This window comes from Lepus europaeus, chromosome 10, assembly GCF_033115175.1.
Source record: "Lepus europaeus isolate LE1 chromosome 10, mLepTim1.pri, whole genome shotgun sequence".
Lineage (NCBI taxonomy): Eukaryota > Metazoa > Chordata > Mammalia > Lagomorpha > Leporidae > Lepus > Lepus europaeus.
In genome coordinates this window covers 57,295,093-57,320,711 of record NC_084836.1, presented here as the reverse complement: position 1 = coordinate 57,320,711, position 25,619 = coordinate 57,295,093, and the positions used below count along the sequence as shown (strand labels likewise).

The window sequence follows — 25,619 nt, the reverse complement described above, 5'->3', positions numbered from 1 at the left end:
CAAGAGAAAAAGAACTGAGAAAATGAAGATTTACCCAGCCTTCCTGGGAGGCAGTCACATTGTTCGGTTTCTGTCTCACCACAGCCTTGTGAGGCGGGTCTATCCCAGTTTGACAAATAAGGAAGTGGGAACTGGAGTAATTCTGTCCCTTGGCCCATCAGATCCCACTGACAACTGCCTGCGGGAGGCGCGAGCAGCAGAGGTGGGAGGAGGAAGGGCGGAGCTTGATGCCCTGAACAGAAGCCTGGTTTAGTGATTAAGAACAGTTTGGGGTGCCAGCGTCCCACATAGAGCGCCTGGCTCTGAGTCCTGGCCCTGCTACTGATTACAGCTTCCTGCTGGTGAAGACCCTGGGAGGCAGCAGGTGATGGCTTCAGTACTTGGGTCCCTGCCACCCACATGGGAGATGTGGATTGGGTTCCCAGCTCCTGTCTTCCTCCTGGCCCCAACCAGGCTGAAGTGAGCATTTGGGGAGTGAATGAGCAGATGGGAGATTTCTCTGTGTCTTTCTTTATCTCTTTGCCTTTCAAATAAATAGCTTTTTAGAGAAAAAAAAAAAAAAAAAAAAGCACTTACAGCACATTCTCTGATAATTCTAAAAAACCTAATGGAACTTTCCAGACTATTCTATATGGCTTACAAAATGAGCAAACCCAAATGGATTTGCATGTTCAGTTTTCCTGGTGGGTGCTTCCTTAAAACTTAACCTCCCATTTAACTGAGGTTCTGTGTGTCAGTAGCACCTGCCCCACCTGTGAGTTCATACCTGTGGTTACCACTAGGTTATCCAAGTCTTGCTCCATTTATCCTTGTTTTTTCTTTCTTTGGATCCCCAGTTCTGATTTGCCTGATGATGGCAGGTGAAAGCTATCCGTGGTACGGCCCAGAGGCTGCTGTCCAGGAACCCTTTGGAAAACTGAGTTGCTGAATGAGCACAGAATCCACCCAGGCCTTCACACATCTTTAAAACATCTATCTTTTTGAAATATTAGAGTAAAAAGAGCTAATTATGTTTAGAGGGGAGGAGAAGGAAAACACTGTTTATTATTTCGAGCCCTTCCTCTGGGGACTGCCAAGGAAAGCGCTCTGAGCTGGCTCTGGGAGCTCCCACAACGTGGAGCTAATGCATTTTTCTCTAAAGACGAAACACGCCTCAGGCAAGGTTGAAAAGTCATTCAAAGAGCCCAAGATACTTGCTGCCTCCAATCAAAGATCTTTCTCTGAGCTTCAAGGTTTTTGATTTTTTTTTTTTAATTTTATTTTTTGGTTAAGTATTTATTTTAGCTCAAGGGCATTTAGGTGTTTGAAATACGTATTCTTGTAGTGAAAATAAAAATTCATTCTTTTGAGATGGATTATGAAGAGGCCTGAGTTTCAGAACAAAACTGTAAACAAAGAGAAATCAAGATTAAGAGAGATGCGGAAAGCTCCTAAATTGCTAACTTCTTTGGAATACCACACTCTCCAGGATGCCACTTGGAACATGTTTTTTTGTTTGTTTTTTATTTTTTGAATTTTTTCCCTTATTTTTTCCTTATTTATTCAAGAGCCAGGGAGGGAAAGAGACAGAGACAGCTCCCATCCACTGGTTCACTCCTGCAATTCCCACAACTTTGGGGCTGGGCCAGGGCCCAAGCTGGGATGTAGGAACTCAACCCAGCATTCCCACATGGGTAGCAGGAACCAAATTACTTAGCCATCACCTTCTGCCTCCCAGAAGCTGGAATTGTTTTGGGGGAATAGAGTCTTAATATTTTTATTCCAGATCCTTGCCATGCATAAAGAGAGGAATTCTTAACGCTGGCATGCAGAAGACACATTTTATTCAGAAGGTGATAATGCAAACACACAAACAGAGGTGAGCATGAGTTGTCCCACACAGAGAGGTACCTGTCACGAGTGGACAGTGGCCGAAGGAGAGAAGGGAGAAGGGGAGGGGAAGCAGAGAGCGAGCGAGCGAGTGAGAGAGCACGCGCATGCGTGCACAAATGCACCCCCCCAGCACCCCCTTTTTATGAGGTAGTCAGTCACCTGGGAGTTTTATGACACCTCCATAATATTCCAGGTGGAGCCTGGTATACATATTTACGTGGCACCTTCCCCTAAGTCCCAGTTGAAACAGGGGCATCCTGAGAAAGTGGGCGTTTTGATTGATAAGTTAGGAGGATAGAATTATCCCTGGGGCAGGGGCTTGTGGCAGCCTGCCTGTCCTATATTCAATTCAGGAGCTGTTACAGGACACCAAACCCAGGCACTCCAGTATGGGACACAGACATCTTAACTAGTGTCTTAACCACCAGCCCAGTTGCCTGCCTCTGGAAAGCTTTTTTTAAGAGCAGGCTGTTTAGGGAACTGGGCTGATGATGTGTTTCCATACATCCTTCTTGGCTTGGGATGCTCGACGCTTGGATGGAAAGAAAGAGGTGTTGGGATCACATGACTTACGGCCAGCAACTTCTGAATTTCTAACCTCTGCTTTGATACGGAATTGGCTGTGGAGGTTAGGATAGCTAATTTAACTTGGCTTTGAATGTCTACCAAAATGATTGGGATTAATAAAATAGCCATTGCCAGGATCTCTGAGGACAACTGTCTGATGAGAACTTTCTGTGCAGTTACCATTTAGGACATCCTGCTAATTCATGGTGCCTGCTGCTCCACAGTTCCTGCTTCACATTTGGTGCTTATAAACCACAATTAAGACTGCCTGAAAGTGACCAGTCTGAGTCTTTCCCCCAAAATTATCTTATTTAGAAATCAAAATGGAAGTACTAGAAAGAATTGTTAAAAAAAAATTCTAAAGACTATCTATCATATTAGTAATCCTTCTTAACAAAGTATTTTAATCTGACTATTACATTCTGAAATATAGCATTATGACTTTTAAGTGATTAGAATGTTTTAAGGACAGACATCTTAATCAGAATTGTTTCTTTGTGTTGGTAATTAAGGTGCTTAGCCATGTTTACCATTACTTATCAAACATGTATGTATGTTATACATACATATGTGTGCATACGTGTATATATGGTATAATTATAATATTAAATATATATGGTACTGGCTATATATACAGAATAAATTAGGGGCATTTTCCTTGGATCTACCCTGTCAAAATGTACCAGAAATGTTGACCAGTAGAAGTGTAAAAGAAAAACAAATCTTGAAGCAATTTGAGATTTAAGTTAACTCTGTCCAATAACCAATTCATTACAGCTTAACTCACGTAATTATGTGACCTTAATCCTAACATGGACCGATAAGATGTTAGCACTGGTTGGGCCTTTAGAAATGATCAGATTAATATCCTAATTTCTGAAGAATATCACCAAGACCCAGAGAGAGTGAGTGGTTCTGTAGAGTCCCTAAGCTAAGTCATGGCTGGAGTGGAACTGAAACCCAGGTTGTGTTTTCATCAGATTGCCCGGTAGCGTCTGTGCTGGGAGCGTCACAGGCGACATGGCCAAGTCAGGAGGCTCTCAGTCCAGTAGATGACCAAAAGCAGAGGCAGAACAGCTCACCTTTGCCTGCACCTTCCTTAATTAGCCCTTTAAATTCTCCCAGCAGCCCTGTGAGGCAGGTGAGTCACAGAGATGTTGAATACCTGGCCCAAGGTCACACAGCCAGGAAGTCTCAGACAAGGCAGAGTCTGTGTTTGTAGCCTGCACACTGTCCTCCCTTTTTATTGTTGAGTATAGTGTAAAGCAGACCATGAGAGTCACCTGTGCTTCAGCCAACACAGACAAATATACTTTAAAAAAAAATGTGCCCTATACTGAATATGTACAGACTTTTTTCTTTTTGTCATTATTCCCTAAATAATACACTGTGACAACTATTTTTAGAGTATGAACATCGTATTAGGTAGCAGAGATAATTTTATTGATACTTACAGAAGCATGAACATTGTATTGGGTCATCTAATTTGAAGCGTAGGGGAGGATGTGTTTAAGTTATATGCAGATACTGCACTGTAATTTGTAAGATTTTTGGTAGCCACAAGAGGCCCTGCAGATACTGAGGGACAACAGTTATATACACAGGTTGCTCAGGCAAAGGGCTTTGGAGATCCAAAGAGAGAGAGGGACACTCTGAGGACTGAGAAGAACTGCGGACAGGAAAAGGTCTACAACAAGACTTCAGAGTATAGCCAGGATCGGTAATGGGAGACGTGGAAGCATCAGGGCCAAAGGAGCAGTGCGAACCAAGGTATAGAGGGGGAAATATCAGGGGAGAAAGGAAAAATCCAGAGTTGAGCAATTGCAGGACAGTTATTAAATGAGATCGTAACACACATAGGTAGCAGGGTAAAGGCTCAACATCACACCAAAAGCAGTTTGGAAACTAGAAAAGCTTTCTTGCACAGATCTCTCTTGCATAGGTCTCTCATGTTTCTTTTTAAATAAATGGAGTGCAAGGGACAGGCGTTTGACCTCGTTGTTAAGTACCTGGTTAGGATGCCCGCATCCCACATTGGAGTGCCTGGGTTCACGTCCCAGCTCCGGCTCCTGACTGCAGCAAGTGATGACTCTGATGGTTAGATCCCTGCCACCTACTTGGGAGACCTGGATTGCATTCTCAGCTCCTCACTTGAGCCCTAGCCCAGTCCCCAACCATTGCCGGCATTTCGGGAGTGAACTGGTAGATGAGAGATCTTTCTTTGTTTGTCTCTCTCTGTGTGTCTTTCTGCCTGTTGAATAAATGAAATTAAGTAAATAAAGAAAAATAAATGGAATGAAGGCATTGCATTTGAGGCATAAAATATTTGTGTCCAGTTCCAAACCATTTTTCACTGGAAGAAAACTAAAAGGATTCCATAGCAACCTCTTCCCACTGTAGTTGATGCTGCAGTTCTAAGGGTGTGGGGCTTTCATGATTTTAAGATTCCAATTATCTTGTGTCCTCGATGTTAGTATTTCAGAAACTGAACCTGTGGCTTAGCGATCTGATAAACACATGTAATGTTGAAGTTGTGAGAAACACTGCCCTGAAAAGAATTAACTATTTGAAGTTGCAGGAGACTGAAATTCTAGTAAATCCAGCGGCCTTTCATTATGCATGCACTTTCCCCTTCACCATCGCCAACTACTCAAGACATTTCCTTTGCCACCAAAGCCTACTGCTTGGTTTTTGTTGCCGCTGTACTCAGTGTAGCCTCATTCGTGTGTGTTCCATGTGCAAACTCTTGGGTATTTTTTTTCCAGTAGATTAAGCTTGTATTTCAGTGTCTCTGAAGCCTACATATGAAAACCCCTTTTGGGAAAAAAGGGCTCTCCGAGTGACCTGCTGGCTCACCGACTCGGTTTGAGGTGTTGGGCTAGGATTAAGTCGCTTTGCAGCTCATCTTTAATCCATAAAACAAAGATCATCCCCCAGGTCCCCAGCCCCTCAGGTGTATGAGAATAAACAAGTGGGCGTTGGCTAGGCTAGAACGACTGTGGGCTTCAAGACACTCCCTGAGTGTGTTCCAGTCACACTCCTGGAGACAGGGAAATATAACAGCCGTGCACGTGAGCGCAGTCAGTGTCCGCCGAGAGCCTGCTCTGTGGCTCCAGGGGGCAGCTTCCTGCAGAGTGCTCACCTGGTGGAAGGGGCCAGGGCGTCTCTCTCTGGCCTCTGTGACCTAATCACCCCTGCGGGGGTTCCCTGACGTGGCCACTGTGGGAGTTAGGGCTCCACTGCATGAACACTCAAGCCGCGGCCATTGTGATAGAAAGGCAGGGTTCTTAATTCATGAAGCATCCACTGAGTGCCGGTTACCCTGCAGGTGCTTGACGTACATTCATTCAGTTCTCTCCCCAACAACCTGTGGACACTGCTGTCAGTCTGCATCTTTTTTTTTTTTTTTTTTTTTTTTTTGACAGGCAGAGTTAAACAGTGAGAGAGAGAGACAGAGAGAAAGGTCTTCCTTTTTCCATTGGTTCACCCTCCAAGTGGCCACTACAGTGCTTCCTCCTGGTCTCCCATGTGGGTGCAGGGCCCAAGCACTTGGGCCATCCTCCACTGCCTTCCCAGGCCACAGCAGAGAGCTGGAGTGGAAGAAGAGCAACCAGGACAGAACCAGTGCCCCGACTGGGACTAGAACCCAGGCTGCCGGCGCCGCAGGTGGAAGATTAGCCTAGTGAGCCGCAGCGCCGGCGTCAGTCTGCATCTTGTCCTGCCCCTCTCTCCTGCGAGTGCCCCATCTCCTTGCCTGCACCTCTGCCTCCTGAACATGCAGGTGTTGCTCCTTCCCTGGCTGGACTGGAGAAATCTTTCCGATCTCTTCATGCTTTTCATCTTGTTTCTGGTTTTCACTCTAAAGCTAACCAAAAACTCTCATAATACCCATGCTGTACCCCAAATACATTGCTGTTTTGAAATCCCCTCTACCACATAGTCCATCATTCTTAATTTTTGACCTGGCACAAATGCAGCCAGGTTCTTTTTTCTTTAAAAAAAAAATAAATTTATTTGACAAGCAGAGTGACAAGAAGACAGAGATATTCTGTCCACTGATTTATCCCCCAAATGGCTACAGTGGCCACAGATGGGCCAGACTAAAGCCAGGAGCCTGGAACTCCGTCTAGGTCTCCCACATAGGTGATGGGGGCCCAACTACTTGGCCCATCTTCCACTGTATTCCCAGACGCATTAGCAAGGAATTGGATTGGAAGCCAAGCAGCCAGGACTTGAACTGGCTCTCCAGGATGGGATACCAGTGGCTCAGGCTACAGTATAACCTGCTGTGCCACAGTAGTGGCCCCTGAGGCCAGATTCCTTGCCATGGTTTGCCAAGGGTGATCTTTAGTTTCACTTCCGAGAGAATCCTCTTTTCCCTCTGAGACTTGTCACCTAGTTTTCTCATCTTCCGTGGTCTCACCAGCATGGCCCATAGTGCTCCACTTACAACATTCTAGATTTTTTCCTGCCCACTTCTGCACACTCTGCTAACCTCTGCCTGTAATCAAGTTCTAAATGCTCCTCTACTTCTAATAAAGGTACGGAATGACCCCTCTGCTCATACCAGTTTTCTATATTGGCTTTTTGTTACTGTAACAAAATACCTGAGCACACTGTTGATAAGAGAGATTTATTTGACTCATGGTTCTGGAGGTTCAGAGTCTGAATGGCATGGTGCAGGCATGGCAGGGGTCTCCCCTTAGCTGCCTCACCTAATGACAGGTAGCAATGGCAGGAACACACGTGGATGCAAGAAGATCACATCTGGAGCCACCAAGCAGAGATAGAGGGAGAGCCGGGCTTGCTTCTGTTATAAAGAAGAACTCAAGGAAGTCACGTGAGAGCCACCTTCCTAGAGCACACCCACAGTGAGCCAAGGACAGCCCACTGGGCCCCGCCTCTTAAAGATTCCACCATCTCCCAGTGCCGCTACTCTGGGGCCCAGGCCTCCAATCACATGAACCTTTGGGGGGGACACAAACCACATCCCAACTCTAGTACTATTCTTATCCTCAGGTTAGAGGTGAGTAAATGTGGGAAAAAGTAAAATCAATATTATTCCTGAGCTGAATCGAGGGAGCTGTTCAGAAATGGAGCGCGCGTCTTTTGAGACAGCTTTGGGCTGTGGCTGCCCAGCAGGTGTGTAGAGAGAGGTTGTGACTCACTAGCTTCTAGGCTTTGTGGAATGAAATAATTCAGAATCTGCTCTAAATCTCAGAGTTGGTACCCTGTCTCTAACTCTGTTAAATGGAAAATATGTACGATATTATTGGTTCTGCCCTAATTCTATTGCTATAGAATCATCTCTCTATGACATCTAAGTCATAAACATTGACTGGCTGGGAAGAAGCCTCTCAACAAGTATATAAGTCCTGGAAACACATGGGTGACAGACACACAGCACTGTCATCAGTGAGCTGGCCTGGTGAGGACCTCCCTTGGATGGAGTTGGTGCTAGGTGAGATAGCCATCCACACACAGCTGTTCTGGAGCTTCCTAATGTTGTGGTAAGGGTGTTCTAAAAAGAAGAAAGTAAAAGGCCAATACAGATGTGTGAAACCACAGTGCCTGCACAGGGAGCTCGTGGGCTTGGCTATGGCTAGAGTTCTAGTAAATCACATGGAACAATGAGCAGAGTATCAGTCTGTGTTTCTTAAAATCCCCTGCCCTTATCTTTCTCTATCCCACTGCAGTGAAGTGCTTGAAAAACAGGAAAGGATAAGAAAGTGTTGCAGAAATAGAACTTACTGGATCAAGTGACATTTGTTTCATTTTAGAAATCTCTGATCTGGAGGCCAGCATTGTGGCGCAGTTGGTTAAGCCGTAGCCTGCAACGCCAGCATCCTATATAGGGCACGTGTTGCCTCTAATCCAGCTCCCTGCTAATGAGCCTGGGAAAACAGCAGATGCTGGTCCAAGCGTCTGAACCCCTGCTACCCATGCAGGAGACCCAGATGGAGTTCTGGGCTCCTGACATCAGTATGACTCAACCCTGGCTGTTGCAGCCACTTGGGGAGTGAACCACTGGATAGAAGGTCTCTCTCTGTCACTGTCTCTCTCTCTGTGTCTCTGTCTCTAACTCTGACTTTCAAATGAAGAAAATAATCTTCAAGAAAAGAAATCTCTCATCATTGTGAAGTGGGTGGGCAGATACTATAACTTTATACCAAATTATTTACTATGCTTATGAAAACATATCTGACGCACAAATGAACTACCAGAAACCAATAAAGAATGAGAGAATTGAATGTCTAAGGATACACCGTAATGAAGAGGACAAGGTCTATTTGTGGTACATAATAGGGAACCTGAGAAATTGTTGCTGTTTATGCCTGTTTGCCAAGAGCTCCTTAGAAATAAACACAACCAATAACTCCTTAGAGTCTATGACTCAAAGACTTCAATTAGAAACTTCCTCTGATAACTGCTAGAAATAGAGCAAGCATAGATTAAGAGCAATAGGTACAGTTTATTCTTGTTGCAAATAGAACGTTTACTTTTTAATAAGACATAAAATAATTTATCCCCTTTAGGATAAATTAGTCATTGTTCATTAAGCAGCGTTATTAAGGTGGAAAAATCATGAAACTAACTGTAATTTATATTACAGTTTAAAAATAATTGCTCAATTTAGCATTTTCAGAAAGATGACTAATGGCCTGCTTTAAATTAAATGTAGCTATCAAAAATAGAAGTGTGTGGCATATATGTGTGTCCATCTTGTACCTAGCAAATAGCTCCTGGGTTTTCCTCCTTAATGAGCACTTGATGATTGATCAATAACCAGTTTGGAGCTAATTAAAGTCACTAGAATGAAAGATATCCCTGTGTAGGCTTTGTCAGTGTAACAGTATCTGAGACAGACTACAGCGGTTCATTTCCAGATATTTTCTGAGTAGCAAAGCAAATGAGTTAGGGTCTCAGAGCCCATGGAGAATTCTAGGAGGAATCTTATAAACCCGGCATCACGTAGTGTAGTGCCTGCAGTCTCAAGTCCACAGAAGCAAAAGGAAATAATTAGTGTAATTTGTTACTACACTCATTTTTTCTGTTGGTTACAATTTATCTGCCATCTGCTCTGGCACTGGAAGAAAAAAAAAAAAACAACAACAAAAACCCCTTTAGCCCCTGAGAAGTATGTCATATACATATTTCCCTAAATAATAAATTGCTATGATATTTAATGTCTGAAATCATTGACAATTTTAGAGTTTTAAAAGGCCTAAAACATCCATGGACTAATCCCCTCCTATGTGGGTGAGAAAGCTGTGGACTAGAGAGTTCAACAGAGCTGTGCCCGGGGTCCATGGTTAATACAGGGTAGTTCAGGGCTCACACCCTCAGATACGTGGGCTAGGAAAGCTTCCATCAACAGAGCTGCAGATCGGGGACCAGTGGTAGGGGTGGGGGGAGACTTTCTGTCTCCAACAGGAAACAAAAACAAGAATGGCTGTACAGATCCTATTTTTTTTTTCTTTTAATTTTTCTTTGTGTATCTGAGACATGGAAAGCGAAATCTCCCATCTGCTTGATCACTTCCCAAATGCATGCATCAGCCAGGGCTGGGCCTGGCCAAAACCAGGAGCTGGAAATTCATGCAGATTTCCCACGTGGGCATCACTGCTGCCTACCAGGGTGCCCGTTAGCAGGAAGCTGGAATCGAAAACAGAGCTGGGACTCGTCTTCACCACTATGTCAAACCGCCTGCCCCCTGTCCCAGGTGATACTTTTTTTTTTTTTTTTTTTTTTTTTTGGACAGGCAGAGTGGACAGTGAGAGAGAGACAGAGAGAAAGGTCTTCCTTTTGCCGTTGGTTCACCCTCCAATGGCCGCCGCGGTAGGCGCGCTGCGGCCGGCACACCGCGCCGATCCGATGGCAGGAGCCAGGTGCTTCTCCTGGTCTCCCCTGGGGTGCAGGGCCCAAGCACTTGGGCCATCCTCCACTGCACTCCCGGGCCACAGCAGAGAGCTGGACTGGAAGAGGGCAACTGGGACAGAATCCGGCGCCCCGACCGGGACTAGAACCTGGTGTGCCAGCACTGCAGGAGGAGGATTAGCCTAGTGAGCCGCAGCACCAGCCCCAGGTGATACTATTTTAAAATACATGGTCACAAACTTAGGATGGTTGGATGTAATGACTTTCTTTTAAAAAAATTATTTATTTGAAAGAGTAACAGAGAGAAAGTGAGAGAGACACATAGAGAAAGAGCGAGATCTTCCATCCAATGGTTCACTCCTCAGATGGCTGCAGAAAACCTGGGCCAGGCCAAAGCCAGGAGCCTGGAGCTCCATCTTGGACCATCTTCCATTGCTTTCCCAGGCACATTGGCAGGAATCTGGATTAGAAGCAGAGTAGCAAAGACTTGAACCAGTGCTCTGATATGAGATATTGGCATTGTAAGTGGTGACTTAACAGCCAGCCCTGTAATGGTTTTTGACTGTACCAATGTTCAAAAGAAATAGGCCCTCAGTGAAAACCATACTTTGAATTTTGGAATTTGATCTTTTCCCAGGCTTATGGTACGTGGTCAGATCTTGTGATGTGATGTGAGCAGCAGCAGTGAGCTGCAGCTCTCTGTTAGGTACTCCATGAAGGTCCAGGGTACTGATTTGCCAGTGTCTTTTGGATGTTTTGTCTTGGTTTTGTATCTCATTGTGTCTGCAAAACTCCATCTGTGTGTGTGTGTACCTGAGACACTCAGCACTTAGTAATAGAATAGGCTTTGTGTTGGATGATTTCGTCCAGCTGAAACCTAACGTGAAAGTTCTGAGCAAGTTTAAGGTGGGCAAAGCCAGGATGTGATGTTTGGAAGGTTAGGGGCATTGAATGCATTTCAACTTAGGATATTTTCGACGTAAGATGGGTTTATCAGCTGTCAGTCGGGGAGCAACTGTATGACTCCTTAGTGCATCCTGCTCCGTTTCCTCTGAGCCTTGTCCAGTATCCCCTGTGAGAAGATGCGTTACAGTGCTCTGGAATGCATCCCTCTGCACCCAGCAGTCATGCGATCTGTTTTTGCTTCTCTGACCATGCCTCTGCTTCGTGCTTTTTCTTTCTGCACACTTTTCAGAGTGTCTGATTTTATTTTCTCCCTACTTTGGAACCTGCAGGGAGACCACACATCCTGTCTTAATAAATGAGGCCACAGAGAGTCAGACAGGCTGAGGTTCCAGAGCCGCTTGGTAGCACAGCCAGGGCCCCAATCCAAATTTGTTGTTTCACAGACCTAAGTAAGCGCCTGCCATTAAAAGTGCTACTCTGTATAATTACTGCAGAGCCAAAGTCTTTCACCCTACACCGAACAGAACAGAAAGATTTTTATGATTTTTGTTAGCCTAATTTTCTCCCTTTTGCACCTGTGTTCTGTTTTTCCTTTTGTTTGGTTTATTCTCTGCCCTTCCATCACCCTGTCATCTAGTTGGCTGGCAGTCCCTGACCACCCGCGTCCAGAGTCCCAGATGATATCTTTTGTTCCAAGCATTTGTTTGGATTATGAACATAATTTGATGATAAATTCAGATTGTTACGCTGATTTCAATAGAGCCACAGTGTACTTCCAGCTTCCTTTGATAAACTATATAAAGATATCTCCTGCTATTTAATTGTTTGCCTTGGTCTACTGACTCATTCTAAAGAGCTCTGCTGAAATTCTCAACGTATGCATTAGTGGAAATACTGTAGTGTCCCTCCCTTTGTTAGAAATGATAATCCTTCCAATCACAGAGAAATCATTACCTATTATTAACATTAATTATTTTATGGTATTTTTTCAAGTATCAGTAGGTGAAATTTACCATGCGCTCATTACATGTCAGCATGTTAATGCTTTGGATCCCCTCCGCTACCCTACACAGTGAGCAGTATTGAAAGTTTGATTTTACAGTGAGGACACTGAGGCACAGGAAGATTATGTAGGGGGAAAAAAAACTTTCTTTCCAACTGCCGAAAATTCAACAGTTTGAGCCTGTAAAACAAATGGACAACTGAGATTAGTGGGAGAAAAGGCACACAAATGTATCCATGTGCAAGCTCACCAAAGTCACATGAAGTGTGAGAACTCAGGGTCAGATGGTTGAAGCTTTAATACCTCTTGTAGGAAAGAGAAGGAGGTGGGGGGGGGGCTGTGGGTAACTTCAGAAGAGGAGCCAGTGATTTTTGTTTCATTTTAAAATGTATTTTTTCAAGAGGCTGAGAAAAAGAGAAGCAAACATATCTCACCTCCACTGGTTCACTCCCAGAATGCACACACAACGCCAGGGCTGGGCAGGAGGCAGGAGACAGGAACGCAGTCTGGGTCTCCACAAGGGTGGCAGGGACTGAACCACTTGAGCCAGTACTGCTTCCTCCCAGGGTCTGCACTGGCAGGAAGCTGGAATCAAGAGCCAGAGCTGGGCATTGAATCCAGGGACTCTAATATGAGATGAAGCATCCCAGCCAGTTAACCGCTAGGCCAGTGCCTGCTGCGGGTCAGTGATCGTTTTCTTCCTTTAAGGATTTTATTTATTTGAAAGGCAGAGCTACAGAGAGGGGGGGGGGGGGGGAGAGAGATCTTCTATCTGCTGGTCCAAAGCAGTGTACTAACCCAAGATCACACAGCAAGTAAATGCAGAGTATACTGCCGCTCAAAGTGAGTCTCCTGTAGATGTTTCTTTGCAAATACTCATATAATTAGCTTTTTCAGCTCCTCTTTCATGGACTGCTGAACACTCTTGAGCTTCAGGATCAGCAGCCTTTTCAGCCCAGATGCCACAGGTGAAAATTAAAAATTCTGTCTGATATCACTCACAGGCCTGACGTGGGAGGTGGAGCATGGGGAATGGGAACCGAGAGACAAAACTTCATTGTATGTGTTGGCTGAGTAGCATTGATGTGAAGGGTTGACCTCTGCTGTTTTATATACATAAAGGATTTTCCTACTCCTTTGTCTCTAAATGCACTGTCAGACTTGAATATAAGCTGACTGAAAAGAAACCTGGCCCAGGGCATGGCGAAGGAGGTGAGTGCCAGTGTTATGCTACAGTCAACTGGGGCATGTCCGTATTGGAGTGCCTGGGATTGATCCCACCTCTGCGTCCAGTCCACTTCCTGCTAATATGCCTGGGAGTTAGCAGATGATGGCCCAAGGACTTAGGTTTCTGCCACCCATGTTGGAAGACCTGGATGGAGTTCTGGCTCCTGGCTTTTGCCTGGTCCACTTCTGGCTGTTGCAGGCATTTGGGTAGTAAACTGGTAAATGGAGGATCAGTCTCTCTCTCTCTCTCTCTCTCTCTCTCTCTCTCTCTCTCAAATAAATAAAATTTAAAAAAAAAAAAAAACCCTGCATATCTCTTAAAAGAAGACACCAGCCACCTTGGGGGAGTGGGTGTTTAGCCTGGTAGTTAAGATGCTGGCCCACATCCCACATCAGAATGCCTGGATTGGATTTCTGACTTGGGCTGCTAACTTCAGCTTCCTGGCTGGTGCAGACCCTGAGAGCAGCAGGTGATTGGTTTCCTGCCACCCATGTGGTAACCTGGATTGGCTACAGACCTAGTCCAGCCTGTATCACTGTAGGCATTTGGGTGGTGAACCTACAGATGGGAACTTTTGTAAAAAAATTTATTTATTTATTTGAAAATCAGTTACAAAGAGAGAAGGAGAGACAGAGAGAGAAAGGTCTTCTATCTGCTGATTCACTCTCTAGCTGGCTGCAACGGCCAGAACTGTGCCGATCTGAAGCCAGGAGCCAGGAGCTTCCTCCGGGTCTCCCACGTGGGTGCAGGAGCCCAAGGACCTGGGCCATCTTCTAGTGCTTTCCCAGGCCATGGCAGAGAGCTGGATTGGAAGTAGAGCAATCGGGATGTGAACCAGCACCCATATGGGATGCCATCACTGCAGGCGGTGGCTTTACCCACTACAGCACAGCGCCGGCCCCCAAGATGGGAACTTTTTTTTTTTTTTTTTGACAGATAGAGTTGGTAAGAGAGAGAGTCAGAGAGAAAGGTCTTCCTTCTGTTGGTCCACCCCCCAAATGGCCACTACGGCCGGAACTATGCTGATCCAAAGCCAGGAACCAGGTGCTTCCTCCTGGTCTCCCACATGGGTGCAGAGGCCTAAGCACTTGGGCCATCCTCCACTGACTTCCTGGGCCATAGCAGAGAGCTGGACTGGAAGAGGAGCAACCGGGACTAGAGCCTGGCGCCCATATGGGATGCCGGCACCAGGGGCGGAGGATTAACCAAGTGAGCCACAGTGCCGGCCCCCCCAGATGGGAACGTTTTGTCTTTCTCTCTCACTGTTGTCTTTTTGCCTATCAAATAAAGTTTTAAAAAATATTTATTTACTTGAAAGTCAAAATTAGAGGGAGAGACACAGAGAGGAAAAGAGAGATCTTCCATCCTCTGTTTCACTCCCCAAATGGATGCAACAGTTGGGGTTGGGCCAGGCTGAAGCCATGAGCTTCCTCTAGGTCTCCCTCAGGGGTGGCAGAGGCCCAGATACTTGGGCCATTTTCTGCTGCTTTTCACAGGCCATTAGCAGGGAGCTGGATTGGAAGTGGAGCAGCTGGGACATTAACCAGTATATATGGTGCCTTTCTTTCTTTATTTCATTGTATATATGGTGCATTTCTTTATTTATTTGAAAGGCAGAGTTACCAAAAGGCAGAGAAAGAGATCTTGCATCTGCTGATTCACTCTCCAAATGGCCACAACGGCCAGAGCTGGGTCATTCCAGAGCCAGCAGCCAGGAGCTTCCTCTGGGTCTCCCACATGGGGGCAGGGGCCCAAGGACTTGCGGGATCCTCCACTGCTTTCCCAGGCACATTATCTGGGAGTTAAATCGGAAGTGGAGCATCCAGGACTTGAACCGGCACCCACATGGGATGCCAGCACTGCATGTGGTGGTTTTACCCTCTATGCCACATCACCTGCCCCAATAAACCAACAGACCCTTGAATTCATCTCCGCCTAACTCTTATTCAGACCACCTAGAAGTCCACAACTGCCCAATCTGTTTTAAAGTAAGAATAAACTTGCTTGTGCATGTTCCCCACTGGGTAGAGATTGTATCTTTCATCTCTAGCCTCAAAGTCCAGTGCACAGCGTCTGGCTAATGGATTCAGGGCTACTTTGTGGGTGAAAGAAAGCAGATCAGTATACATTGCCCCCTGAAGCCTAGGCTAATTTTACAAAGACTGTCACCATACTCCTACATGCAAAAGGATGCCAATCATGGGATATACACTGCAGATAGTTTAAGCCTTTTCAAAATTAAAATTCCAGTAGTGTGTCTTATGATCATGTGGGAGTCTGCGCAGTCAACTCTTGGGCCTTTCCCGCTGGTATATGGTAGCAGTTTTTAAAATGTTTTGGCTGGCAGGGGTCTTAACGTGCCAGGAAGGCCTCCATCACTCCGCTTCTGCTGATCCTCAGTTCTGCTGGCTGCTTTGCCCTTGGGAGACAGCATCCTGCCTCTGTCTGCTAAGAGTCTGCATTTGAAGTCAAGTAGTCTGGCTGCAAAGCCTGCACTCTTCTCCGACAACATAACCTTAGCAAGTGCCACGATTGAGACTACCCGGCCTTCTAGGTGCTTCCATTCGTCCTGTCGTTTCGTCCCCCTTTCACTTCGAAGGAGCTGAGGCTCAAGGAAGTCAAGAAATGTGCCCAGGGACTAAGGGGGGACACTAGGGCTCCCATCCAGGGCTGCCTGGCTCCAACAGCTGGTCCTTCACCAGGGTTAACTCTGTGCGGTAAAGAACAAGAAGGCTGGAGGTCGCGGGCATACAGATCCCGGTGCATCGCGTCCTGGGGGCTCTTTTTAAATTACTGTTGTGGCCGGCGCCGCGGCTCACTAGGCTAATCCTCCGCCTTGCGGCGCCGGCACACCGGGTTCTAGTCCCGGTCGGGGCACCGATCCTGTCCCGGTTGCCCCTCTTCCAGGCCAGCTCTGTGCTGTGGCCAGGGAGTGCAGTGGAGGATGGCCCAAGTCCTTGGGCCCTGCACCCCATGGGAGACCAGGAGAAGCACCTGGCTCCTGCCATCGGATCAGCGCGGTGTGCCGGCCGCAGCGCGCCAACCGCGGCGGCCATTGGAGGGTGAACCAACGGCAAAAAGGAAGACCTTTCTCTCTGTCTCTCTCTCACTGTCCACTCTGCCTGTCAAAAAAAAAAAATTACTGTTGTGTATATGGTGCAACATTTCTATATGTTTATCCATTGTGTGTTGATCAACCCAGGATTTTTATCATTCATCATTTCTTTGTGATGAGAACATTCAAAAATCCTCTCTTGTAGCTATTTTGAATTGTGTGATACAATGCTATTAGCTGTAATTACTCTGTGCTCTTGTGTTTTTGTTTTTAATTTATTTGCGAGGCAGAGAGCAAGGGAGCTCTCACCCACTGACTCACTCTCCAGATTCCTGCTGTGACCTGGGCTGGAAGCTGGAAATGCAGTCTGCGTCTCCCGCGTGGGTGGCAGTAGCCCAATTACTTGAGCCATCACTACTGCCTTCCCGGGTCTGCTTTATAGCAAGAAGTTGGAGTCAGAAGCCAAAGCCAGGTATCGAACCCAGGTACTCAAGTGTGGGTTGTGGGCATCTTAACCAGGGTCTCCACAACTAGACCCTCTCCCGCCTCACCTTGTGCTCCTTTAGAGAGGGTTCCTACCTACCACCCGTGTCTGGAGTCAGACCCTGGATCCGTGGCGTGGCTCATCAGAGGCTGTAACCTGGGGAAGGGAACCAAGAGTGTACAGACCCCGGGAGAGCAGGCTTCTTGCCATCCAGCTACTTGGGCCTCAGTCAGCTCTGTCCTGTTTTTCCCCTGAGCTGGAGAGCTCTCTGAGAAACCAAAGGAAGGGACTTCTACTGCTGCGGGTCCTACCCAGTGTTTGTTAGTCTGGCACTTGGAGAAATTCAGTTACAGTTAGAGGCCTCTTCGGTATTGATTGTGGAAAGTAGGTCTTCATCTTAGGTTGCTGACAATTAAGGAAACCTGAAAAATGTAGCTTCTCAGAAGAGCTTTCAGTGATTGGTGGCTAGAGCAAAGCAGCTGGCAGTGGAGGTAAGATATTGTTACTGATATATTGCTTCTCATGCCCCACCCTACCCCACCAACCCACCACACCTTTTGGGGGGTGGGAAGTGGGGGGCAATAGATTCCAGTACTTTCAGCATTTCTGAAATGATCACAAACTACTTGTGAACTCAATCCCAGGTGTTCATTGATGATACTTTTGACAATACTGGGGATGTAAAAGAACAATGGCAAGCACACGGTAGTTGGTTAGCGAATACGTGGATGGATAATCTGATCATCAAACAGGTTCCTGTCCTCCACTTGTTTCTCACGAAACATCCATGTTATTCATCGTGAATGAACGGTAGTATTTAGGGTCTGCAGGGGCAGTTGGTGCCCTAGCCAGTCTTACAGGACAGTCCACAAAATGAGGAGGTCCACAGTGTCTGTGACATGTTGGCAGAGGGCTCATGTGCTGTCCGTCAGCCCTGGCTGTCAGAAGAGTAAGGTCCCTCTGCCTGGGGAGCCCGGCAACACTGAGCGATCGGTGAGCTTTAAGCTTGCATTGGGAGGACAGAGGGCATCTCAGGTGGCGGGACTGGCCTGGGGGACGCGCAGATTCCAGAGAGGGAGCCCTGTGGGCCTGCCGGTGAGTAGCACACAGAATGCTGCTTGGACAGGTGTCAAGACCAAGCTGTGGTGGCGTCGAACACCGTGGCAGAGGGAATCTTGTCAAGTTTGAGAAATGGTCGAAGGGAGTGATTCACAGAGGGCTCCCTAACTGTCGTATTGGATTCTTTTTGTTAACTCCTCCTCACACAAAGTGAGGTCACATTGTAGCCCAGGCCATCGGCGTACATTGTCACCAGATTGTGACCCAGCTACTGCTCTAATCATGCTGTCTGCACCTCTGTGGATTCAAAAACCCCTGGAGAATAAAGGCTGTCCTGCTTCGTTCGGGTCTCCGGGTCTCCTGAGCTGGCCTTTGCCAACACGTCCAGTCTTGTTCAGCTCAGTCACCCCAACCGCCCACCTCTGAGCTGAGCCCACTTCGCTGCTGTCTTGGTCTGTTCACACCTGCCGCACCTGTGTGCCTCTCCCTCTGCCTCCCACACTGCACTTGTCCAGCTCCCAGCCTTCTAGCCTGACTGCTTTCCCTTCGTCTATACCCTTCACTATCGAAGGCCCATTTTTAGTGCCCTCAAATCTAAACTCTTAGAGGATGAGAACCAAGTACTTTTACACCCTTCAGTGCCTGATGGGTTGTAAGCACCAAGCAGATATTGAATAAATAATTATCTTTCCCTCTTTTCCTCCATCCCTGCATATAACCAAGAGTCACTGTATCCCCTAGGTAAGGAGGCCGTCAGTTGTACAAAGTTGTGGCATAACAGTTTAGAAAATCTGCTCTAAAGCCAGCCTGTCAGAGCAGCTGTGTGACCTGTGTAACCTCTCTAGCCTCTGTTTTATCATCTATATAATGGAGAGAATAAAGATACCATCTCGTTAGAGTTCCAGGGTTAACTATGTTATTATTTGTAAAGTATTTCAAACATTCTCTAGCACCTAATAAGCATTATATAATGCTTGCTAAGCCAATATATGCCTGTTGTATGTGTACATACCTGTATTTAGTATATGTTTTGTTAGATGTTTTGGACACAGATGTACACATTTATGAGTACAGTAATAGAGACCCAGGTTGGCATCCACAATAACTTCATAAGGTGGGCAGAGATGTTAAATAATTTTTCCCATACCTAGTGATTGGTATATCACCCACTTACTAGTAAATGGTCCACACCTAGTACATGGTATAGGGTCCATGTCATCTAACTTCTAGCCAAAAGTCAAAAAGTAGAAACTATAGGCTTAATCCATTGATCTTCTGCAGCACACATGTAGTTTTCAAATACCTACTGATTCCCTAACACTAAACTTCAAAATGTTACTGCAAGTATTCAGATGGGCCTACTGAAGCCCACCTGAGCAGTATCAGATACGTGAGAAGGGCCCGTCCGCAAGAAAAGGCTGACAGTGTGTGCCCACAGGTCTTCGGAAGGCTTCCCAGTTGCGCAAAGCCATGAAATGGGTCGCTTTCAACTTGACTGTGTTCTTTCTGCAGTTGAAGAAAAATAAATGGAGTTTGTTGAATGGAAAATTATGAATGAAATTTTAGCATTCAAATAAGAAAAAAGTGCTCTTGGACTCTTATTTAAGTGGTTATATGCCTACCATGTCATTTGGTATACAAAGACTGGTGTTTGCATTAAACTGATAGAGAAGCTGGGTTTTTTGTTGTTGTTCTTGTTGTTTGTTTTTTGTAGTTCCTATTCAAAATGCACCTTGGAGGCGCTGGTGTTTTGGTGTACCAGGTGTAGCTGCTACCAGCAAGATCAGCATCCCATATTTGAGTCCCAGCTGTTCCACTTCCAATCCAGCTCCCTTATAATGCTCTTGGGAAGAGAGTAGAGCATGGCCCAAGTTGTAGGGCCTCTGCTACCCATGTAGGAGATCTGGATAGAGTTCCTGGCTCCAGGCAGCTTGGCCCAGCCCTGGCCATTGCCACCATTTGGGGAGTGAACCAGCAGATGGAAGATAGATAGATCTCTCACTCTCTCTCTCTCTCTCTCTCTCTCTCTCCCTCTCTCCTCTCCTCTCCCTTCTTTCTTCTCTGTCTCTCTTTTTCACACACACACACATTCTGCCTTTTAATAAATACTTTTTTTAAATACACCTTTGAAAAATCAAAAGCTTTTATTCCCTTCTCTGAAAGAACCGTTAAATACAAAACACACTTCACTTCTGTCAACAGCTCACATTTTAAATAACACAGTTTGTGCTTGCATTCATTATCGGCAATTAGAGCTCTCAAAAAGCTTTTAGTGTTTTTGTCCCCAACTCTTAAAATCCATTGATTGTATCTGTTAACATTTTAGAGAATAGTAGAATCCCTCAGTCAGACTGGAAAACTGAACAAAGCAACTTCTGGAAGGTACCATTGAAGTCGAGAATCCTCAGCTATTGTGCTCAACCACTGTCTAATGAGATGTTTACACCCTTTTCCTGCTACTCTTAGGTGAAACTGAAATGCTTTCCTTTGAACCCAGCTAATAAGAAACACCATGCTGGCAGTCAGCTCCATGTACTCCTCATAGTTTGTGCAAATTACCTGCTATTACTAGTCCTCAGTACCTATGGAAAGTGCATTGGGTCAGGTCTTTTCTTTGTGATGTATTTAAAAGAAATGTTTCCTGGATGCCCAGGACTGTGTGGGATGCCTTTTCATTCCAGTGTGATGGAAGTCACATGTTCTTGTCTCTTCCTTCCTGTCTGTTGGCAAGGAGAACAGACAGCTACACAGCTCGCGCTCTGTGTGTGTGTGTGTGTGTGTGAGAGAGAGAGAGAGAGAGAGCGTGAGGTGTGTGTTTGGTTTTTTTCACCCTCTCCTTTGAGGAGGTAACTGGAACCAGTACCTAAATGGTTTGTGGGTTTGCTTCAGGCAGGGAAGCCAAGCCTAGAAATGCAAGGTGTGTAGTGGATTTGCTGACCCCACTGTTTGCCCAGCTGCCCAGGGTGACTCCCTTCTCGCTCCCTAGAGCCCAGCTGCTTCCCAATACTATTTTATTTTTCTTTGAAACTGGAGTAGCCAACCAAACCTCCCCCGGATGGGTTCGCTAATTACTAAAAACACACAAATTTCCAGTTGCACATAGCTCTGGAAAAGCTGCCACTGCTTTGCAGGTTTTTGTTCCTGTTCAGTATTGCCTTTGACATCGCTTGCCAGCTTACATTTTTAAGAAACGAAATCAGGTTTTATGAAAATATAAATAAAGGCTCTTCATTAACCCCAGGTTTTACTCTTCAAAATAGTCCTCTTGAAGTGTTGCACAGTGCTGATTTTCTGTCTTGTTGTTAACTTACACAAACAGCAGTGTCAAATGTGTTTCTTCCAATGATGCTTCCAAGACTCAAACTATTTTTAAACTCACCTTTTGAAATGAGAAAGATCAAGTTCATTACTTCAAAACATTACATTCATCTCGGCTTCTTAATAACTGTATCTTAGTGATACAATTAGCTCTTGAATAACTTCTGGTTATTTGCAAATGAAATAAAATATATGTTCTGTGTTTGGGAACCTGCCATAATTTATGAGAAAGTGCCGCCACTAATGCGTAGCCCTGAGTGCTACATTCTGGTCCGTTCCTTGACACATCACTTGCATTGGAGTATTTTACCTTATGTGTGTGACTGAGTATAACTGTGCTAAAATACATAGGATTCAGAATTTGCCCCGATGTCTGAGACTGCGTATTAACAACACATTGAAATTATATTGTAAAACTGATTTTCAGGTAAAATATCTGAAAATCTGTTATTTTTATGAGTTTGTGTCTAACAGTATAGAAACTATATACAGAAATTATAGAAATTATAAGAATAGCTAATGTACATATTAATTATTTGAGGCTGCAATTATGAAGCACATAGGTTTTCTAACGCACAGGCTGAATATCCTTTATTTGAAATGCATGTCTCTACATATATCATTTCCAAGAGAAGCACTAAGATAGTGTACATACCTAGGGTTTTCAGCGCAGGTTTATTTATCCAAAAATGTTCAACAATACAGAATTAGTTAAGTTGTAGCATACTCGTATAAAGAAACACTATACAATACTTAAAGTTATATTTCAGAAGAATATGTCATGGTAGAGGAAAATGTTTGCATTTGTTAAGTGAAAAGGGGGCTTTAAAATTAGGAATACAGTATGATCTCCATTTTTAAAAAGAAAAAATACGTAGCAATTTTGAAATGAAGACATATGTGTATGTTTGTATTTTCATGGAAAAGACTGCAAGACTTCACACCAAGATCTAAACAGTGTTTATGTTTGCTTTTTATTTGCTTTATTTTATGTTTGTGGTGTCATACTTTCTGCATGGAACATACAGTATTACTTTTTGATCAGATAAATCTATTACTAGACCTATATTTGAACCTTAATACTTAACATTTTATATTTTGACAAGTAGATTTTATGCAGTAGCATTACTCTAGTAAGGACTACTAATTCAGGGCTTTGATGGGCTAAAGTATATCTATGAATGGCTGGCTAATTCTGGATATTAATATTGGAGAGCAGATTCTTGGAGAAACACTTTTTTTTTTTTTTGACAGGCAGAGTAGACAGTGAGAGAGAGACAGAGAGAGAGAAAGGTCTTCCTTTTTGCCGTTGGTTTACCCTCCAGTGGCCGCCGCGGTAGGTGGACTGCAGCCGGTGCACCGCACTGCACTGCAGCCGGTGCACCGCGCTGATCCGATGGCAGGAGCCAGGTGCTTCTCCTGGTCTCCCAAGGGGTGCAGGGCCCAAGCACTTGGGCCATCCTCCACTGCACTCCCTGGCCACAGCGGAGAGCTGGCCTGGAAGAGGGGCAGCCGGGACAGAACCGGCGCCCCGACCAGGACTAGAACCCGGTGTGCCAGCGCCGCAAGGCGGAGGATTAGCCTAGTGAGCTGCGGCGCCGGCCGGAGAAACACTTAAGCTTAAGAGAATTTTACACATATTTGAAAAGTGTGTGTAAGACTCTGTCAATCAGTTTTTCATCAAAGCCTGTCCCATACGTGCCTCTTCCTGGCAGGTGGACTTGCATGTTTTTGTTTGCTTATGGAGAACCAGTAGTCATAATTTACCTATGTTACTGACAGTCTGGCTTTCCCCTCTGCCAGTTGGAAGGTAATATTTTAACACGCACGTTGTATAATGGTTCCCATTCATGCTCTAATTTCCTGACACAGACAGGCATCTTTTTTTTTTATATAATTTTTTTTAAATTTATTTGACAGATAGAGTTAGACAGTGAGGGAAAGAGACAGAGAGAAAGGTCTTCCTTCCATTGGTTCACCTCACAAATGGCTGCTATAGCTGGTGCGCTGCGCTGATCCGAAGCCAGGAGCCAGATGCTTCCTCCTGGTCTCCCATGGGGTGCAGGGCCCAAGCACTTGGGCCATCCTCCACTGCCTTCCCGGGCCACAGCAGAGAGCTGGCCTGGAAGAGGAGCAACCAGGACTAGAACCCAGCGCCCATATGGGATGCCGGCGCTGCAGGCGGAGGATCAACCAAGTGAGCCACGGCGCCGGCCCCAGACAGGCATTTTTTAACAACTGGGATCACTTTCCACAGGTGATGAAAACGTACCACATGTATCACGCAGAGAGCATCAGTGCAGAGAGCAAGCTGAAAGAGGCAGAGAAACAGGAGGAGAAGCAAATTGGGAGATCGGGTGATCCAGTCTTCCATATTCGACTGGAAGAACGACATCAGCGACGAAGCTCTGTAAAGAAAATTGAAAAAATGAAAGAAAAGGTACGGAAAAATATACTGCAGTGCCCCCACTGTCCTCATTGGAGGAGGCAATCAGTGCTGAGAACACTGATGCAATAGCTGATAGACACACATTGTAAATTATCGTGAAATGACACGCACGTCCTCCCACGGGAATGGGAAGTGTTTAAAACACATAAAAATCCTGTAATAAGTGCTGGACATCATTTGGTGGTGAATGCCAAGTATCCAGTACACAAAGTGGAGAACGTGAATGTTAACAAAGAGATTTCATGGCAAATGGGTCCAAAGCCCAAATACACTGCTTTTATTCCCCACTGCTAGTTAATTTTAGTTTGTTATTTAAGTCATATTCAAAATGCACTTTTCACAAGGGACTTTGAGAGTCATTTGTGTTTGTGGAATAAATTGTTTCAATTAATAAAAATGCATGTATGCTTCTCTGTCTTGTTTAAAAAAAGTGACTTTGCTTTCTTTTTTTTTTTTTTTTTTAATGCTTGGCTCTTGTTCATTTTTCAGAGACAAGCAAAGTATTCAGAAAATAAGCTGAAATCGATTAAGGCACGGAATGAATATCTCCTAACACTTGAAGCCACCAATGCCTCAGTTTTCAAGTATTATATTCATGATCTTTCCGATTTAATTGATGTAAGTACTTGAAGTTTTAATTTTTAATTTCAACATACACGTGGGATTAACAATAACTGGTTCACCGGTTGGGAAACACCATCACACCATCATTTTTTAGTGTTAGTTTACATAATACTCAGAAAGGAAAAAATTACTTCCAATTAAACTCTACATGACGCCAGAACACCATCAGTTGTGGTAAGATACATGTGGAAAAATGTTTGCGTTTAGCTAAAATGCCTGAGAGAAGTGTCTGGAAGGCAAAGGCTTATTTCAGCTTATTGTTGACAGCCCAAATACAGGCAGCTCTGTAGTCCAGCTTCTGGTCGTTGTTGCTCAAGGTGGGTGCAAAGATCACATGGGAAAGCAGGAAGCAGAGAGAGCAGGAGAGGGAGAGAACCCAGGCCAAGTGTGAACGTAAATAAATCAAAGCTCCTGTGGAAGCCACCCTCCCAGGGCACGCCCTCACCACCCACCCACCACACTTCTCAAGTGCCATCCAAGTCTCCCTCCCTACTCAACCAACCATTTACCTTAAAACATCACAGCTTATGATTTTTTTTTTAAGTTTTATTTATTTATTTGAAAGAGTTACAGGGAGAGAGGGAGAGACACACGTAGAGAACTTCCACTGCTGGTTCACTCCCCAGGTGACTGCAGGGCACAGGGCCGGGCCAAGCCAGGAGCCAGGAACCTGGAGCTTCTTCTAGGTCTCCCAGGTGGGAGGCAGGGGTCCAGGTACTTGAGCCATCTTCACTGCTTCCCCCAGGCCTTTAGGGCTCTGGGTTAGAAGTGAAGCAGCCACGATACCAACCAGCCTCCCTATCGGATGCCGGTGTCTCAGGCAGTGGCTTTACCTGCTACGCCACAACACCAGGCCAAGACATCATAGTTTGAATAGCTGCATAAGCTTTGGGGGAACAATTTTTTTTTTTTTTTGACAGGCAGAGTGGACAGTGAGAGAGGGAGAGAGAGAGAGAGAGAAAGGTCTTCCTTTTTGCCGTTGGTTCACCCTCCAGTGGCCGCCGCGGTTGGCGCGCTGCAGCCGGCGCACTGCGCTGATCCGATGGCAGGAGCCAGGTGCTTATCCTGGTCTCCCAAGGGGTGCAGGGCCCAGCACTTGGGCCATCCTCCTCTGCACTCCCGGGCCACAGCAGAGAGCTGGCCTGGAAGAGGGGCAACCGGGACAGGATCGGTGCC

The 25,619-nt window shown here is 45.5% G+C and overlaps 1 protein-coding gene across 6 annotated transcripts in view; it reads left to right on the top strand.

Moving 5' to 3' along the window:
• SRGAP1 (SLIT-ROBO Rho GTPase activating protein 1) overlaps positions 1-25,619 on the top strand; it is a 319,573-nt gene that overhangs the window by 196,709 nt on the left and 97,245 nt on the right. For all 6 annotated transcript variants that reach the window (XM_062203307.1, XM_062203305.1, XM_062203303.1 and 3 more), the window contains exons 5-6: positions 23,628-23,810; positions 24,309-24,437. In XM_062203307.1, coding sequence (XP_062059291.1) covers positions 23,628-23,810; positions 24,309-24,437 — 312 coding nt within the window. The remainder of the gene's footprint in view (positions 1-23,627; positions 23,811-24,308; positions 24,438-25,619) is intronic.